Source organism: Pelecanus crispus, chromosome 1 (genome assembly GCF_030463565.1).
Source record: "Pelecanus crispus isolate bPelCri1 chromosome 1, bPelCri1.pri, whole genome shotgun sequence".
Taxonomy (NCBI): Eukaryota; Metazoa; Chordata; class Aves; order Pelecaniformes; family Pelecanidae; genus Pelecanus; species Pelecanus crispus.
In genome coordinates this window covers 103,556,740-103,574,431 of record NC_134643.1, presented here as the reverse complement: position 1 = coordinate 103,574,431, position 17,692 = coordinate 103,556,740, and the positions used below count along the sequence as shown (strand labels likewise).

Genomic DNA, 17,692 nt, shown 5'->3' with positions numbered 1-17,692 from the left:
TTACTAGCAGCAAGACATCCTTCACTTAATCATCTTGACTTCATCTGTCGGGCCCAGGCATTCAGAATGCTCAAGTCCCAAGAATCACTATTCATCAGTACCAGCTCGTACAGAAAATGCACTCACAGAAAGCCTGTGATGTCTCCAAAGTGTTCAACAGGTCATCCCTGACACAGGTATAAGCTATATTCATCACCTCCAACCAGGACACCCATCAATTATCACAAATACAAGTGAACTCCTAGGTATAGGTTTCTTCATAATGCATTTCTCATTGGCAAAGGCAAACAAGCTCTAACATTGATTTACAGAAAAATGATTTCATGTAGGTAAGAGGCAAGGGACCTCTAGAGGCCACCTGGTCCTGCTCAAAGCAGGTCCAGTTGTATTGGACTGCTTGGACACTCATCCAGTCAAGTTCTGAATATCGCCATAGAATGAGATTGATTCCTCAACCACTCTGAGCACCTGCTCCACTGTCTAATCTCCCTCAGAGAGAAGTATTTCTTCACTACATTGACTCTGAATTTCCCACACTCCAGATTGTTCTTATTCCCTCATGTGCCACACCTCTGAAGAAAGCCTTGCTCCACCTTCTTGACATGCTCCTATCAGGCAGCGATAAAGGATCCTTCCCCTCAGCCTTCCCTTCTCCAGGCTGATCAAGCCCAGCTCTTGCAGCCTCTCCTCACACACCCTGTGCTCCAGCCCTCACCAACCCGGTGGCCCACCACTGTGTTCACTCTAGTACCTCAGTGTCTCTCTGGTACTGGGGAGCCCCAAACTGGACACAGTGCTCCAGTGCCAAATAGAGGTGAAGGATCCCTTCCCTCAACCTGCTGTCATGCTTAACACAGCCCAGGGTGAGGCCATCTTCCTTTGCTGCAAGAGCAAACTGCTTGATACATGCTCAGTTTGTTGTTCACCAGGACCCCACATCTGTGCCCGCCCAAGCTGCCTTCCAGCCCACTGGGCCACAGCCCATGCTGTTGCATCAGGTTATTCCAGTCCAGATATGGGACTTCACACTTGCCATTGCTGAACTCCATGATGTTCTGGCCAGCCTGTTCCTCCAGCAGGTCCCTCAAAGTAGCAGTCCTGCCTCCTAGCATATCAACTGTACCCCACTTTGGCATCATCCACAAACTTACTAAGTGTACTACATATCCTGCCTTCAAAGACATGAAACTATATTTGCCACAGTATCAGTTGACAATTAGCCACCAGCTGGACTCTGTACAACTAAATTCCACCCTTCAAGCCATTCCCAACCACCTATTTTTGTCCTTCATGTGCCTGGAGAAGGCCTAGAGGAAGATTTGCTCCATAATCAAAACCTGACCAGGCTGTTGCTTCCTGGGTCCTCTTTCATTGAAGACAGGTGTGACACCTGCCTTTTTCCACTCATCAGGAACCTTCCCCAGTCACTACAATTTTTTCAAAGGTGACAGAACATGACATCAGGCAATGCACTCAGCACCCTCAGAAGCACCTTTTTTGGTCCATGGTCTTGAATGCATCCAATGGCTTAAGTACTCTCAAACTGTATCTTTCTTTACTGTGGATTATGCTACATCCCACAGATTCTGCTAGTAGACTCAAGGAACTGGGAAGCCGCTGGGAAGACCTTACCAGTCAAAATCAAAGCAAACGCAGGGTACTGTACATCTTGGCTTTTTCCATGTCCTTCCTCACTAAGGTCCCCTGCCCCACTGAGCAGCGGGCACACATTTGCTTTAGTTTTATTTTGCCAAGTGTATTTACAGCAGCCTTTCTTGTCAGCCTTAACATCCCTTACTTGTTCCAGCTGCAGCTGAGCTTGAGCCATCCCAGCTCCATACCTACACTCTCAGATACTATATATTCCTCCTGCTTCAACCTTCTGTGGACTTCCTTTGTGCATCTGAGGCTCGGTAAGGAATTCCCTGTTCTTCCATGCTGACCTTCTGCCAGACCTGTTGGACTTCCTGCGTGTTGCAGGGAACGTTTATTGTTGTTCGACAAGGTTTCTCTTGAAGATCAGACAGCTGTCCTCAACTCATCTGCCCACCAGAACAGCTTCCCCATGAGAACATTACAAGCAGATCCCCAAATAATGTGAAATCTTTTCTTCTACAGTCCAGGGTTGTGATTCTACTATCAGTCCTGACCACTTTTCTCAGTATTTTAAACTCCAGTCTCAAAGTTACTTCAGCCAACTGTAGCATTGACTGTTACATCTTCAACCAGTTCTTCTTTGTTTTTGCATAACAGATCAAGTAGAGAATCTTCCCTAGTCAGCCCATGATCACCGCATCAACAAATTGTCTTTAACATACCCCAGATACCTCCTGGATGGTTTGTGCCCAGCCCTATTGCTCTTTCAGCTGATACCAGGGTGGCTGAAATCTCCCATGAACACCAGAGCCTGCAATCATAAGGCTTCTTCCAGGTGCCTAAAGAAGGCTTCATCTACTTTTTGTTCAGGCCAGCAGTGGCAGACACTTAATGGTGTCACCTGGTTTGGTCTGTCCTCTTAACATTACCCATAAGCTTTTAACTGACTTGTCACCTCCTCAACAGCAAAGCTCCATGCATTCTATCCACTCTTCTGTAGAGCACTACCTTTCACTTCTTCCCAGCTGGCCTTCCCTGAAAGGCATGAATCCAGCTAATTGCACTACTCCAGTCACACAAGCTATCCCTCCTCATTGCCAGAATCCCAACGAGGTCATAAGTCTGCAGTTGTGCACAGTCCTAATTAGTGCTGCCTTCACAAAAGGAGGGGAAAAAACCTCTCCTGTCATGTCTCCCTCAGACACTTTATTGCTCCTCATGTCTTCTCTTCAGAAGAGAGAAAAATCTGAGGACATCCCAACATACCTACTTTAAAGCCCTACTCACAAGTTAGCAATCCAATGCTATTGGAACAGAAATTCCCATCTTACTTTGTCAGATAGACCCTGACTCTGGCTCAGCAGTTCTTGTTCCTCAAGGACAGCTCAGCCGTCAGAGAAGTCAAAATCCTACCTTCAAGAGCAGCCAGCTACATTCACTCCTAACCAAGTCTTTATCCCTCACTGGCATAAGGCACCCAGATTGCAGGCTTGCACTTGTGTCCTTCACTTTTGGCCTTAGAGTCACTCTTGATAACACAGGGTCACCCTTGACAGAATCATTGGTGACCATATGGATATATGCAAAACATAGCAGTCAAAAGACCAGACTTAATCTCTCCAGAACATCCTGGATCCAATGGCCCTGAAAGGGGGAAAGATCTCAAGATATCAAATCAGGTCAGCAGTTGGGGTGCCTCCAAACCTCACAGGAAACTCTCCCTGATAACTATCACCATCGTTTTCTTTCCAGCAATACTAGGTCCTGCACACAAAACAGGAGACTATTAAGACACACAGAACTAGGTGCAAACATATGATGAAATCACTAAGCAATATTAATGTCCTCCACCTGACAATTAAAAGTGCTAAGACTACAATTTTAGGTATTCCCCCAGCAGTACAAATACCAGCTAGTAGCCAAGAAGCTAATAAGCTTTCTTAAATAGAAGAAAAAAAAATGCTGTCACAACACCTCTCAGTTGACACCTTTTTGAAAGGCAGTCAAGGTACTACTATGCTGACAGGCCTAACAGATACTGCTGAATGCAGTATCTAAATTTCTTAAAACAAGCACCTAGGTATCAGGATTTTGGGGGGTTTGGTTTTTGGGTTTTGGTTTTTTGTAAACTTGATTTTAAGGAAGCACCCGAAATTCTGCTAAGCCTACAGCAACAGTTGTAAGCATTCAGCATTCCCTGCCCTCACAACTGTACCTGCTACACTGAAACTAGAAAACCATTAAAAACTGGTCAGGAACACTGACATGTGTGATGTCCTAGATGAAGGAACAAGACCTTCAATCCCTAGGAAAGCACCTATTCCCTTAAGTAGGCCACTCCTCCACTTCTTACATGTTGTCTTCCCACATACCCCCTACTCCAGGAAGGACTGAGGTCTGAGGGAAGAGAAGGGAGGTTGTACTTTGCACTACATAAAGTAGCAAAGTCTCAAGTAAGTTCAGGAAGACAGCTAAACATTAACTTCACATTTTCAATTACTTGTAAAGTTTGAATGTTATCTGCCAGTATTTAACAACTGCAGCCATACTATGAAATATAGTATGCACCTCAAATACTGTGTTCGGTTTTGGGGCCCTCACTACAAGAAAGACATTGAGGTACTGGAGCGCATACAAAGAAGAGCAATGAAGCTGGTGAAGGGTCTGGAGCACAAGTCCTATGAGGAGGCAGCTGAGGGAACTGGGGTTGTTTAGCCTGGAGAAGAGGAGGCTGAGGGGAGACCTTATCGCTGTCTACAACTACCTGAAAGGAGGTTGTAGTGAGGTGGGTGTTGGTCTCTTCTCCCAGGTAACAAGCAGTAGGACAAGAGGAAATGGGCTCAAGTTGCATCAGGGGAGGCTTCAGTTGGATATTAGGAAAAATTCCTTCACCGCAAGGGTTGTCCAGCACTGGAACAGGCTGCCCAGGGAAGCAGTGGAGTCTATCCCTGGAGACATTTAAAAGACATGTGGACGTGGCACTTCAGGACATAATTTAGTGATGGACTTAGCAGTGCTACGTTAATAGTTGGACTCAATGATCTTAAAGGTCTTTTATCATAGAATCGTTGAGGTTGGAAAATGAACATATTTTGTCAGGAGCAGCAAATTATAAAATACAATGCCTAAATCTCAGCCGTCCATGACAAGATCTAATGAGTTACCAGTTACATTACAAAGTTATGTGGATGCCTGCTGCCCCTGCATTGCTGACACTGCAGGCCTTTTTTTTTTTTAGCTCTTAAGCCCACCCTCCACTGCAAGCTATTCCAGGAAGTTAACCCTTTTTGTCCAGGAACTGCATCAGGACAGTAAGCCTAGGTAACCAATAGCCAAGCATATTAACGCAGTACAGTACTGTCAAACTACATTTTCAGTATTTGTCACACTGCCACTCAGCTCTGTGCTATAAGGGACTGGTTTTACTGGTTACTTATTGAAGTAACAGGAGACATGAATGCAAGTCTTTAAGACATTCTCTAAAAGTTATTACTTACATTAGGAGTTAACAATGGGATCCAATTTTAAAGTAAGCTTTTAGCAGTCCAATTCCTTTACAGGAAAAATCTTGTTTCAGACTTTACTCGGGCATTTTAATCTTACCAGAAAAAGACTTCCAACCACTTCCACTTCTCTTCCAGGAATAGCAACTATAGTGTACTATGTCATGCCAACCCATGCACAAAATGAGGGTCATTTGGACTGAAAGGGACTTCTGGAGGTTATCCAATCTGATCCCCAACTGAAAGCAGGGCCAACTTTGAAGTCGGATCAGGTTGCTCAGGGTCATACCATACTCAGGTTTTGAATATTTTCAAGGACAGATATTCCACAACCTGTTTCAGTGCTTCATTCTCTGTGTGGAAGACACATTGTTAACACATTATTAGAATTTCCCTTGTTGTAGCTTGTGTCTGTTGCCTCTTATCCTTTCCCTGTGCATAACTAAGGAGAGCCTGTCTTCATTTTCTCTCTCACCTCCTATTAATCAGTCATAGCCTGCAATTAGGGTCCCCCACTTCAGACTTTCCTTTTTTGAAAGCTGAACAAACTCACTTCTCAGCCTCTCTTCATACATCATGTGCCACTGACTCCTTATCTTAGTTGCCTTCCACAGACACCTCAGCATCTGCCTCATGCTTGGGAGCACAAAATTGGGCACAGCACTCCAGATGCAGTCTCACAAGCTCTAAATAGTAGAGCATAACTGCTTCCTTCAACTGGCTGACCATGCTCAGTATGTTCTTCACCTTTTACACCACAAAGGCACATAGTGACCCTCAAGGACCCCTAGCTTCTTTCCTGTAAAGCTGCTTTTCACCAGTTAGCACCACATCTGTGCTGCTGCATGGGGTCATTCTGCCCCATAAAGACTTGGTATTTGCTTTTATTGAATTTCATGAGGTTTCTGCCAGCTATTTCTCCAGCCCACAGACGTCCCACTCAATTAGCCCTAGTCTCTGGCATATCAATTGCCTCTCACAATCTGGTAGCATCCACAAACTTGCTGAAAGTGTATTACTGACCTGGAAGAGGGGCTGAAATGCAGACAAGCTGCCCCTGCACTGATCCTTAAAGGCATGCCACCAGTAACAAGCCTCCAGGTGAACTTCATACAGCTGATCAGAACCTTCTGAGTCCAGCAGTACACACAATTTTTCACCCACTTAATAATCCACTTACCTAAACCATCTCACCAATTTGGCTACAAGGACATTTTAAGAAACCTTGGTGAAAGCCTCTCAAGGTTAATAATACTCACTGTTCTTCCTTTGTCCACAGTTTTGTCCTACGTACTTACAGCAATCAATTCAAGACCTCTTTTCAGTGCAGTCTCAAGTTGTGGAGACACCACAACTCCTTTTCCTCATTTACTTCAGTTTTCACCTTATTTGCAGCCACAACAATTTATCTCACCTAAGCCATGCCTCTTGAGTCTTGGAAAACACAACTGTAGAGTAGCTCTCAAAATATATCACCAAGGGAACTTTCACTAACATGTCCGTAGAGTCCCATAGTCCTCATCTCTTTCTGTAAGGCAGAACACTCAGCAGAATCTTTAAAAGATCTTACATGAAGCTTACACAAAACTATTTCTCAACAACAGATTACATTCTGATTTGTCAGAAGGTAACATAAGTTATTAAGTGTTCATGTGAAAACACTGATGCATCAGCTGTGATAATTAATCTGGTTATAGTCAAAAGCCTTACTATTTTACAGCCATTGAACTTAACAGTTGTCGTATATATACAGAATCATAGAATGGTTTGGGTTGGAAGGGACCTTAAAGATAGTCTAGTTCCAACCGCCTGCCATATAAGCTATGCACAGAGGCTTAAACTACCTCTGATACCACAAACTGCCAAAACACAGCTACGCAGAACTTAGTATACTTCTTCCTATACAGGATATCTTGCACAAACGGGTATATTGCACTTGCTAGTTACCGGAGGTAGTCTATTGTATGCTGCCTCAGCTACCAACACCACACTGAAACTTTCAACAGGATGCATTTAAATAACCTAAGCAACAATTAACAGTACGGTCACAACCATCAAATTCTCATGGTTGATTTCTTTAGATCTATAGTGCCTCTTTAAATGTGAAAGTACCTTAATGAAGTCATAACAACATTACTTCTACTTCAAGAAAGTTTACCTTGTGAAGTCATAAGGGCATCAAAGTGTTTAAAGCACAGAAGTAGCATCACTGGTGAAATGCCGAGCAGTGGGTTTTTATAATGCAAATATTATCAATGTTTACAAATACGTTCAAAAATGGAATTAAGCTTAACAGCTCTTGATCTTTGCTTCTCCAACCTCTAGCAATAATCTTTAGCAGAGCTGACTACATATATTTTTACTGTGGCAAGGGCCAATGGGTGATATAGGAAAAATTAAAGAAAGAATTTGGGGAAAAAAAGATTGCCCCAAGTTAATACAAGTCAAAAGTTTTGCCCCCTCAGTTACTCTGTTATTATGAGGAAGTTCCTTGCATTTGATGTAATTTAACTTATGCTTGACTAAACTTACTATTATTCTACCAGATTATGTAGACTGAAAAGAAATTAAGTAAAGCTGGTTACCCAACTTGAATATAATCTCAACTTTTTCATGTTTATCTCCATCATCCCTTTGTCCAATAGGCTGTTCTTAAGTGTGCTCGTCCCAGCAATAATTAGTTTTCAGCTTAACCATATGCAGCATGGGTGGTATTGCAAGTACAAAAGAAGCAACAGAAGTGGGCAAAGAAAGCCCACGCAAAACAGGATTAAGAAACATTTCAATCAAACGCTAATTTGTAATATTTTAACTCAAAGGCTACTGAAAACAACAGATCCAAAAGTAACTAATAAATTCACCAAGCTAGCTTAGTTTGTTTCTTCCACTCATCTGCGTGCACATCAACTACGGAGACCTGTTTAGCTAGCCTTTACTCACCTTTTAGCAAGTATGGTTTTTTGGCAGGAGATTGCCATTTCAATGACTTCAAATTCTGCACATGCCACTGCATTACAGTGATAGCACTAGCACCTTCTAAGTATCTAAAACAACAGTCACTTAAGGAAAACATTCTGTTCAAACTAATCCCAGGAAGATACTAAGGGCAAGTTTAAAAACTATCATGTTATACCAGCCTTGACTAATAGAAAAGGAAAAACCAGCGATCCCCTGTAGATACACAAAGGTATCTTAAATGCCAGATAATGAAAATCTGATACAAGAGGCGGGGCAGGGGGGACGGAAATCAGCAAGAGCCATCTACTGCTGCAGCTAATTCTAGTACACCAGTCAAGACAAGCTACACTTGACTAGCCTTCACCTTAAGAATGTGAAAACATGCTATTTTAAGGTATTATGAGATTAAAATTGCTCTTACTTCTGTACACTACTTGAAAAACAACTGAAAAGAAGCAAAAGTATTGAACAGAAGAATGCAATAGTGATTAAAGGATAGTCTAGAAGCTTGTTACTTTTCACTACCTGAACTAACAGTGACCTTCTTGATAACATGCTGATGTTAAACTTTACCTGCTGAGTTCCCCACACTGGGGAAAACACAGGTAAAAGGACAGAGACTGAAGTTTCAAGACTGAAAGTTTTTTATTCTTGCTGTTACTTTTATTCTATTGGTAACTCACAGACATAAAGACCAACTTTTGAGTTCACATTTGAAGCAGTCCAAGTCTAAGAGTCAATTACCTGAAAAGTATAAGAAGAAAAATAACTCTTGAGGCATTTGTCTATTGGATAATAAAAAAAGTTAGTTCATTTGGTGTTTTTACTATGACTTCGAAGTTGTTGTGCTATGCCTTGAAGCTCTTCACCATTAGCCTGCGTATTTAATTGTGTAGTAAGCAACCACTGGCCTAGCTTTTCCCAGAACCAAGGTAAATATTGGCCATAAGCCCCCTCAAAAGTCTTACTCATATGTACCTACACTTCATTTTAACCCACTATTTCACATCTTCACTGTCTTTTCACATCCAGGGAGTAAGGCAAGCTCTCACCTAACAGCTTTTTCAACTTTCCTCACTTTATAGACGGAAACACAAGAATAATTTTCTCTGACATTGTCTTTACTGCACATTTCACTGTTTAATTGCTTCTCATGTATTTCCTTCTATTGTATTCCACATTCAGCCATTCTCATCTTTTCTTTCTTAGCTATTCCTGGGATTTCTTCCCATACTTATAGCATACTCTTTTTGAGGCAATCCATCTGCTTTCTAACCAGGAATAGAGAATAGTGTTAATGACCCCTTTACCTCTAACAAGAAAGCTTGATCACCCTCTCATACCTAATTCAATAATTCCTCATCTTCTCCATCCTCTCAATAAAAATACACTACTGCATTTCAAATAGCTATGATCTGAGGCGCTGAATGCAACTGTCCTTCAAATAACTACTTGTCAAAAATCTTGTTTTAGATAGGCTAACCCTACCAAAAAACACGTACAAAACCCCAAGTGGAACCATAGAGTGGTTTGGGTTAAAAGGTACCTTTAAAGATCATATACACCTCCTCCTCTTCAAACAGGAAGAAAAAACAACACATGGTATAACAGAATAGTAATTAAATAATTGCACATTTAGCTATTCTTGACATAGATAAGAAAATCCGGCCATTCAGTTAGCATCCAATTATCAGGTCCCTAAGAAAATTCCTCACAAGAACTTCTGCATTAGTATCTATATACCAGTCAGTATAGCACTCATCAGGATTAAAAAAAAGTTCAAATAATCCTGTCTCAATACAACACATTAATTCAAAGTTGGAAACAAGAAGTCCAAGTACAAACAAACAGTGCTAGAGCAAACTTCTCTGTCATCACACAGCTCATCTTTAAGAGGCAATGTACCAGGACTCCAGAGCAAGCAGGCAACGCAAGCAATCTCAGCGCTCTCACTTCTTTGTAGACTTATCTAACCAGTCTGTAGCCATATGTTCTGATAAAGGACTCTGTTTGGAAAAAGTTACATTCAACCACAGGACAGCAGGTCAAGCTACCTCCACAGCAACAATGCGGTGTAACACTGGATGGAAAGTAATACTCTTCAAGTTTATTGCTCTTCAACAGATAACCGAATCAATACTAAAAAAGGACAACATTTACTAACAGCACTGCAGGAGTTGGCACTTAGTGAGAGTACCTTCTACCAGTTTGTATACCACAGTTTTTATTTCTCTTACCCTACATGCATTCACTGCTGATTTTGTTTCCAAAAATTGAGATTTGGGCTTTTGATTCTAGAGCTTCTAACTCAATTTTTGAGTTCCACAAATGCCACTCATTAGCCCCACATACTGCTTACTGAAGCAACACCCCCCACAAATCCTTTTCCCTTTTCACAGCAGATGCATTTACATCTGTGATTTTCCATAACTTAAAAGCTCTACCACCAGCACCTGAAGGATTATCAGCTAGTACAGATGCTCTGTAAAGGCAACATATTTTTGCTTCGCCTGCTACAGAACAGTTCTTTGTTTCCCAGTATCATCCTGGGAGCAATACTACATAAAGGGGGTGGGAAAGAGAACAACCTAGATTTGACCATATTTCTAAACAGGATACCCGACTCTGTAATCTTACAAGAAATAAATCCTGCTAGAGCCTCCTTTTGTTCAATATCAAACAATCTTCACATTCTGGGACATAAAATTAAGTTATTTAAGGAGGCAAGACAGAAACACATTGTTTAAATCAAGAAACTGTTCAACCTTTACGTAGCACCAGTGGCTAAACAATCATCACAATTCTTTTATTAATACTCACCATTCAGATCTTAACAACATTACACTTCACTTCCATATATACAGGAGTTCTTGCACACCAGAAGCCAAAACATTCATTGGCATCACCACTTTTCATTCATCCTAGGATTTGTGATCACTATAACGTGCTTTCACCCTGCCCGTGCAGGCTTTATAACCACCTCTTTCAGAGCAACTCCAACTTGTACTATTTCCATACAATGCTACAGATAAATTGAAACTGTCTTGTCTAAAATTTAAATAACAGTCAAGAACTATAAGCCTATACAATATATTTTATTAAAATTTAGCATCTACATTTTGTTATTTTGTTTTTCTTTTACATGAGCACCACAGTTTAACAGTGATCTTGAACACGACAGACCTACCACAATGAAACGGAGCTAAGAACTGTTCCAAAACAGCACAACACATACTGAGTTATCCTGAAGTACTTGGGCTTGACGAGCTTCTAGCTTCATTTTTTCTTGCTAATTACGAAGCAATCCATGTTCAACTCTCCGTCTATTTGAAATTACTGTTATTTCTACCAGTGCAGTTGCTCTGTTTCTTCACACAGCAGTTTCATACGCTGCCCTACGTACCACGTAGTTCACCAACGTTTCATTCCCTCCAACTATTCAAATACCTTCTATAGTATTCCTCTTCCTTCTCTTACTATGCTCATATCAGTTCACCTGGTGCCTTTTTAAAAGTGCATCTCTCCATACCATTTTCAAAAAATAAATGCATATTGAGACATGAATTTCTAAACTATCATCATTGCCTTTTACATACAATGAGGAAAAAATACGTTCTTTTTCATATTATATGTTTATATTATATCTGTCTTTTTGATCACCACCACACTTTCCCATTTCCAAGGTAGTAACCTAGGTTGCTTGACTTATTTTTGTCATGACTTAACCTGAAAATCATAAAAAAAGTTTCTAGTCAAATAGACTGTTCTGGTCAATAGTTACTTGGGAATTTCTTTTTTTTATTTGCAACTCCATTTTTGTATATAGTACGCTGTATACTTGTATTTATCCACATCTTTATAATCCAACCCTTCCAGTTCCACTAATTTGGAATTCTGTACTCCAGACTGCTTTAAGAAAAAAAAAAATGGTAATTTAAAAACATATGCCCCACAAACACTTCTTTTTCTAGTCTTACTGAGAAGCTTAATATAACCAACAATTCAAACTGAAAAAAAAATTATTTCCTCAATGAAGTCCCTGAGAAATGCATCTTGTATGTTCATCCTTTCTATTCACCTCACTTTACAATTTTTCTTAGTTTTTAATTCATGCTTACATTCAAAAAAATTTGCAAAAAACTTATCACTGTGTGCAAACTAATGAGGCACTGAAATTATGAGGAATTCATTACTTAGTAGGACACAGGTCCTCATATACAACATCACTGAGTATACATTGTAGCAAATATTTTTAAGGTTTTTTTTATAGATTAAAGGTTATGATAATGTTTCTTACAGGTGGCATACATCCTCGCAGTTTAAAGCTACAGTAAGCTTATATTATCAAATTTAGTAAGTACTTCATTGAATCACACACTGTTTGACCAAGAAGTGGAAGAAGTGGAATTACTTGTACATGCAAGCTGAACCTGATGGTCTCACTTTCCTAAAAAGAGCACTATTTATTAAAGCAGGTCTATTTTGATTCAAAAATCTGAAAGTTGCTGTTATTTCAGATTCCATATACATTTTCGCTCTTCCCTCCCCCTTCAGTTTGGGGTTTTTTTGGTAATATTTCTCTGAGGAATTATAGATCAAACAAATCATCATTTCCAGCTGTCAGTCAAAATGATTGCATAAAAACTGATTTGATTTTATACTGAAGGTTTCTTACTAGGGGTTTTTTTTTTTGTGGTGCTGTTTTCAATTCTTCCTTTTACTAGCATTATCAGAGTTGGCCAACCGGTAGGAAGTATGGTAACCAAAAGCAGTCAGCAGTTTCAGGTTCTGTCAACATCTAATCATGCTCAAAATGTATTTACAAGCACTCCTAAAAGCTACAATCATTATGTAATTTTTCCTTCACACTGACTTGTGACAGTTACAGAGATAAGGAAAACAATTGTGAGAAATTTCAGGGTCAAAAAAAGTAATCCAAAACCTAAGATGCTGATGAAAAACCATCTTCCCCTGCTTCTTACCTCACAGTCCAAAAATCACTAGTAGTTTCTTAAGTTTCACCTTTTATCCATAGATTGCCCTTCAAAACTTTGTGCTTGAAAAAGAACATTATTTCAACACAACATTCCCACTTTTGGCAGACGTTCTGAAGCCTTATCAGTCAAGTTCACATACACAAAAAGGAATCTTGGAAGACTGACATCTGAACTACACTCATGAAGACTAAAATAGTAAGCCACCGCATGACACAGCACACGGATGGTCTTAACTTCATTGTTACCATTATCTTCACATTTACATGTAAAAATAGCTTGGCAAGGTTATGTCAGGTCTGCAACTTCACCTTTTTAATTGCAAAAGGGCAGAAATCACCTTGAACAAAGAGAGGGGAAAAAACTGCTAGTGCGAGGACTTTGCCAACCCTGTGAAAACTAAGTCTTCAAGCCTTAAGGTTTTGAAATGCAGCACCTTCTTAATATTGAAAAAGTCAATTTACCACAAATAAAGCCAAATACTAATAAGTGTATGTTATCAACTAAGAGCTCCATAGTTTTATGTGTGGGAAATTAAACAGTTGGATGTATTTTAAAGAAGAAGAAAAATAGGTCTTTAACACTTTTTAAAACATTCAGCCAGGTAGCTCTAGAGAACATGCAAGACGGCAATAGATCTTGTTTCAGTTATTTCAACAGCAACTTAGTTTAATAGCTAACAATTTATTAAAAAAATAAGCAAGCCGTCAATTTAGAGACTTAATCCTGTAGCCAGGACATACTTTATGCAACACAGAAGAATTTCTGCATAAGCAATTCCACTTTCAGACCGCTTCACTAACACAGTTCATCTTCTCTAAAGAAGCATCCCAGTAATCTCTGGCTAAGGAGACAGTCACCTAGTCCCACAGAACTCTTGTGCTATAACAACTATTGCAGTTGTTATTCAGCTTGACTAGCACCAAATCTGTCCTCTCAACAGAATTTATGTGAGCACACTAGCTCTCAGTAAACTGAAACAGTAACATGAGAACAAGGAACAACGGTGAACTACTCTTCCTCCTCCGAAATAAACCCCATGTACATGAAGACCCAACCTTCTGTCTTTCCCATAGTTGCCCTTCTTTAGGGACAGCTAGAACATATGCAATTTAACAGGGTTCTCTTTCAGCAAATGCATATGTTTAAGCTTAAATTAGTAATAATCATCTTTTCTGAAAGCTACATCATTGCCAGAGGGGGGAGACTATTACATGCAAGAGCACAATCTTACAGCACCAGTGCCTCAACTCCCTCCCTGAAAAAGCATTTCTCAGATACTATACAACCGCTTTATGGTGGCATGGCTTGCAAGTTCCTCAGTATTTTTATCGCATGAACCTCCAGAGACTACCTCCTCTAACTTGTTCCTCCTTCCTTCAAGAGAAAAAGGACACGGTGTATCCTATAATAAAATATCCTTGCCAACTATTCATTACTGCATTGGGAATACAACAGCAGGATGATAGTTTTCGAAGCGCTCTTGCCTAAGTCCACTTTTTTTTTCCCCCCTCATCTTCCACTGCTGTACAAATGACAGTACACACATTACATTGCATGCAATAAGAAAAGAAAAACCAACACAAAACACAAACAAATAAAATCCTGCTCCGATTTAGTTTCCAACTGCTACGTCGCCTGCTTGTTTTCCACAGGAAAAAGCACGGGGGGGTGAGGTGGGAGGGGTGCTGGTGTTTTCCTACGAGCGGTCACGCCAAGCCAGACGGGAGCCCCGTACCGCAGTGCCCCGGCGGTTGCTGCTCAAGATGAGGGTGATGTAGAGCACACAAATCCATACTCCCAAAAAGAGAGAAGCGATCTAAAGCCGTGAGCCTACAGTAACTAGCACGGATTTCACCCCAATTAAGAAGAAACAGCGATGCAAGCCAGCAGCAGCCGAAGCAAAGAGCGTACTCTTCCTCCCGCGAAGTACAGCCGGAGAACAACCAAGACCCACCCTTCTGTCCTTCCCACTGGCTGGAGGCCGGGGTGGGGGGAGGGAGCCGGGACAACCGTGAATTTCCGCAAACAAGCGAAAGCCCGCCGGTCAGGACGGGAATTACGGCGGATAACCTGCCGCCCGCCCCGGGGCGGGGGGGGAAGCCCCAGCCCCGCCACCGGCGGACAAACTTCCCCCGCTGCCCCGCCCCGGCCCGCGGCCACCCCCGCCAAGCGGCGCGGAGCCGGCGGCCGAAGAAACTTCGCGGAGGGGCCCGGCGGGGGCGGCCCCCGGCCCCGGCCCCCGCGCTGGCGGGTAACGGTCCCCGCCGCGGCAAGCGACCCCCGCGGCCCGCACAACGGCCCGGCCCGCCCCGCCGCCAGCGGGGGCTCCTCGGGGAGAAGGCGGGGGAAGGCGGCCGGGGGTCTCCCCGGCGCAGGCTCCGAGCCCCCCCCCCCCCCCCCCCCCCCTCCTCCCCAGCCGCTCCCGGGGGAAGGTTCCGCGATCCCGGCCACGTCCCACCCGCCTCCCCCGCCCGCAACCGCCACCCCACCCCGCCGGGCGCGCAAAGTTTCCCCCAACTCGGCCGAGTCCCCCGGCGCTGCCGGGGCTCGGGTTTCTCTCCTCCTCCTCCACCCGCCCCCTCGCCCTGCCCCGGCCGCCAACGGGGAAAAAGTTTCACTTACTGCAGCAGAAGCGAGAGAAAACCAGCCCCAGCAGCCCGAGCCCCGGCCCGGGCGGCACCACCGAGCGCAGCCACCGCCGCTCCTGCCTCCGCCGCTGCCGCCACCACCACCGCCGGGGGGAGGCACCGCCGCCGGCCGCTGGAAAAAGTTCCCGGCGGGCGGGAGGAGCCGGCGAATGGGAGAAACCAGCGGCAGCCTCCGCAGCGGCTCCGGCCCCTGCCATGCTCCGGGCTCGGCTCCCAGTCGCCGCCGCTACGACGCCCGCCCGCTCCCGCTCCGCGCCCAGCCACCGCCTGCCCGCACCGGGTGCGTGTGTCACTGAGCGGGGAGGCGCTGCGCGCCGCTCCCCGCCCTCAGAGCGGGCCACACCACCCCGCCGCGGGGAGGGGGGGAGAGGGAGGCGTGGGCCCTGCGCATCTACTTCGACCCCCGCCCCCCAACCTTTTCTACCCGCCCCGGGGCGAGTCGCCTCGCCCCCCGCCGCTCCCGCCCCGCTCTGTGGACTCGCGGACGCGGGGGGGTTGGGGGAGGTGTCCCCTTGGCAACGCGGGCGGCTGGTGGGAGGGGGTGCCACAGTGTCCTCCCCCGGGGGGCTGTTGGTACGTCCCGCCCCGCCCCCTCCCCCCCGCCCCGCCCGCCACCGCCCCGAGCGTGGTCGGGGGCGCCGCGCTCCCCGGCGGCCCGGCCGGACCCGCCGCCCGGCCCCCGCTCCCCCCCCGCCGGCCTCCCCGGCCCCCGTCGCCTCCCCCGCCCCGCTGCGCCCCTGCGGGGATGGGAGGCTCCGCCACGCGTCCTCCCAGCCGCTGTCCGGCGCACGCCGGCCGCGGGCCCCGCCGAGGCAGCGGGAAGCAGGCGGGGGGGGGGGGGGGGGGAGCCGGGCCGGGCCGGGCCGGGCGGCGGCTGCCCCGCGGCCTGGGGACCGGTCAGCAGCGCATGCCCCGGGCGGGCTCCCCCGGGGGCGGCGGGGGACCGGCCGCGGTCTGCTCAGCCAGGCGCCGGGCGCCGGGCGCGGGCGTTCCCGTTCGCCCGGCCGCCCGGGGGCGGGGGGGGGGGGGGGCCGGTCAGGGCCGCTCCCGGGCTCCCCAGGAGGCGCGGGGCCCCGGCGGGCGCCGCTCCCTCCTCGGCGGGACGGGGCCGTCTCCCCCTCCGCGGGGGCGGCCGCCCGCCGCGGGCCCGGGGCGCGGCGGGTCCTGCGCTGGGCCCGTGGGCCCCTGGCAGCGGGCGCTCAGCTTTGGCGCCGTGTTTTTACCGGCGGTAAAGTTTCCCGCCGCTGCCTCCCCGGTCGCTTACTCTGCCGCTGGCAAGCCCCTCGTGAGAGGCACCCCATCACCAGCGAGGTGCCGGGCAGGGGCACCCGTTGCCACAGCACCTCCCTTCTGCAGGCATCTCGGCAGCCTCAGGGGAGCACGGGGCGCACGGCTACAAAAAGATCCGGACCCCATCCTAAGGCCGCAAGAGATGACTGCATCCGAAGGCAGACTCTGGCAGAGCTAAGGGGTCCGAAACCATCGAGGAGCAGTGTGAGCCCTGTGCAGAAATCACTGAGGAATACCAAATATGGCCCCGTGCAGCCCTGGCGGAGGGGCCTGCGGGGATCCGGGGGGCAGCAGGGCGGGCTTCTGTCACGCTAACGCCTGCGGGGATTCTTGGCTGTGGCACAGCACGTAGCTTTGCTCTGGGCAAGGCTGTCATCGATGAGGGCAGAGCTGCTCCGCAGGGAGCGATGATGCCCCAGCCGCAATGCTGTAATAAGGTGGCAGGGCAAGGTGGTCGCTCTCGAGGTGAAGAGGGGATTCGTGCCTTTGCCCAGGTTCCAGGTCCTGGTCCCAGGAATCCAGCTAAGGGCTGTCTCGGAATTAGAGCAGGCTGTAAGCAGGTCACAAAATTAAAGGTGACTTTTCTAGGAAGTGCGGTTTCTTTGCCGCATCTCAGCACTGATCTGAACATCAGTGTTGTGAGCGCAGTGTCAATGGATGTATCCCCAAATCAGATTTTTCAATAGCAAAGTACAGAAGC

At 45.8% G+C, this 17,692-nt stretch overlaps 1 protein-coding gene across 1 annotated transcript in view; it reads right to left on the bottom strand.

Moving 5' to 3' along the window:
• The window catches only part of NECTIN3 (nectin cell adhesion molecule 3), a 50,370-nt gene extending 34,471 nt beyond the window's left edge, over positions 1-15,899 (bottom strand). Inside the window, exon 1 of the mRNA XM_075727560.1 lies at positions 15,677-15,899. Coding sequence (XP_075583675.1) covers positions 15,677-15,899 — 223 coding nt within the window. The remainder of the gene's footprint in view (positions 1-15,676) is intronic.
• Positions 15,900-17,692: the final 1,793 nt, after the last annotated feature.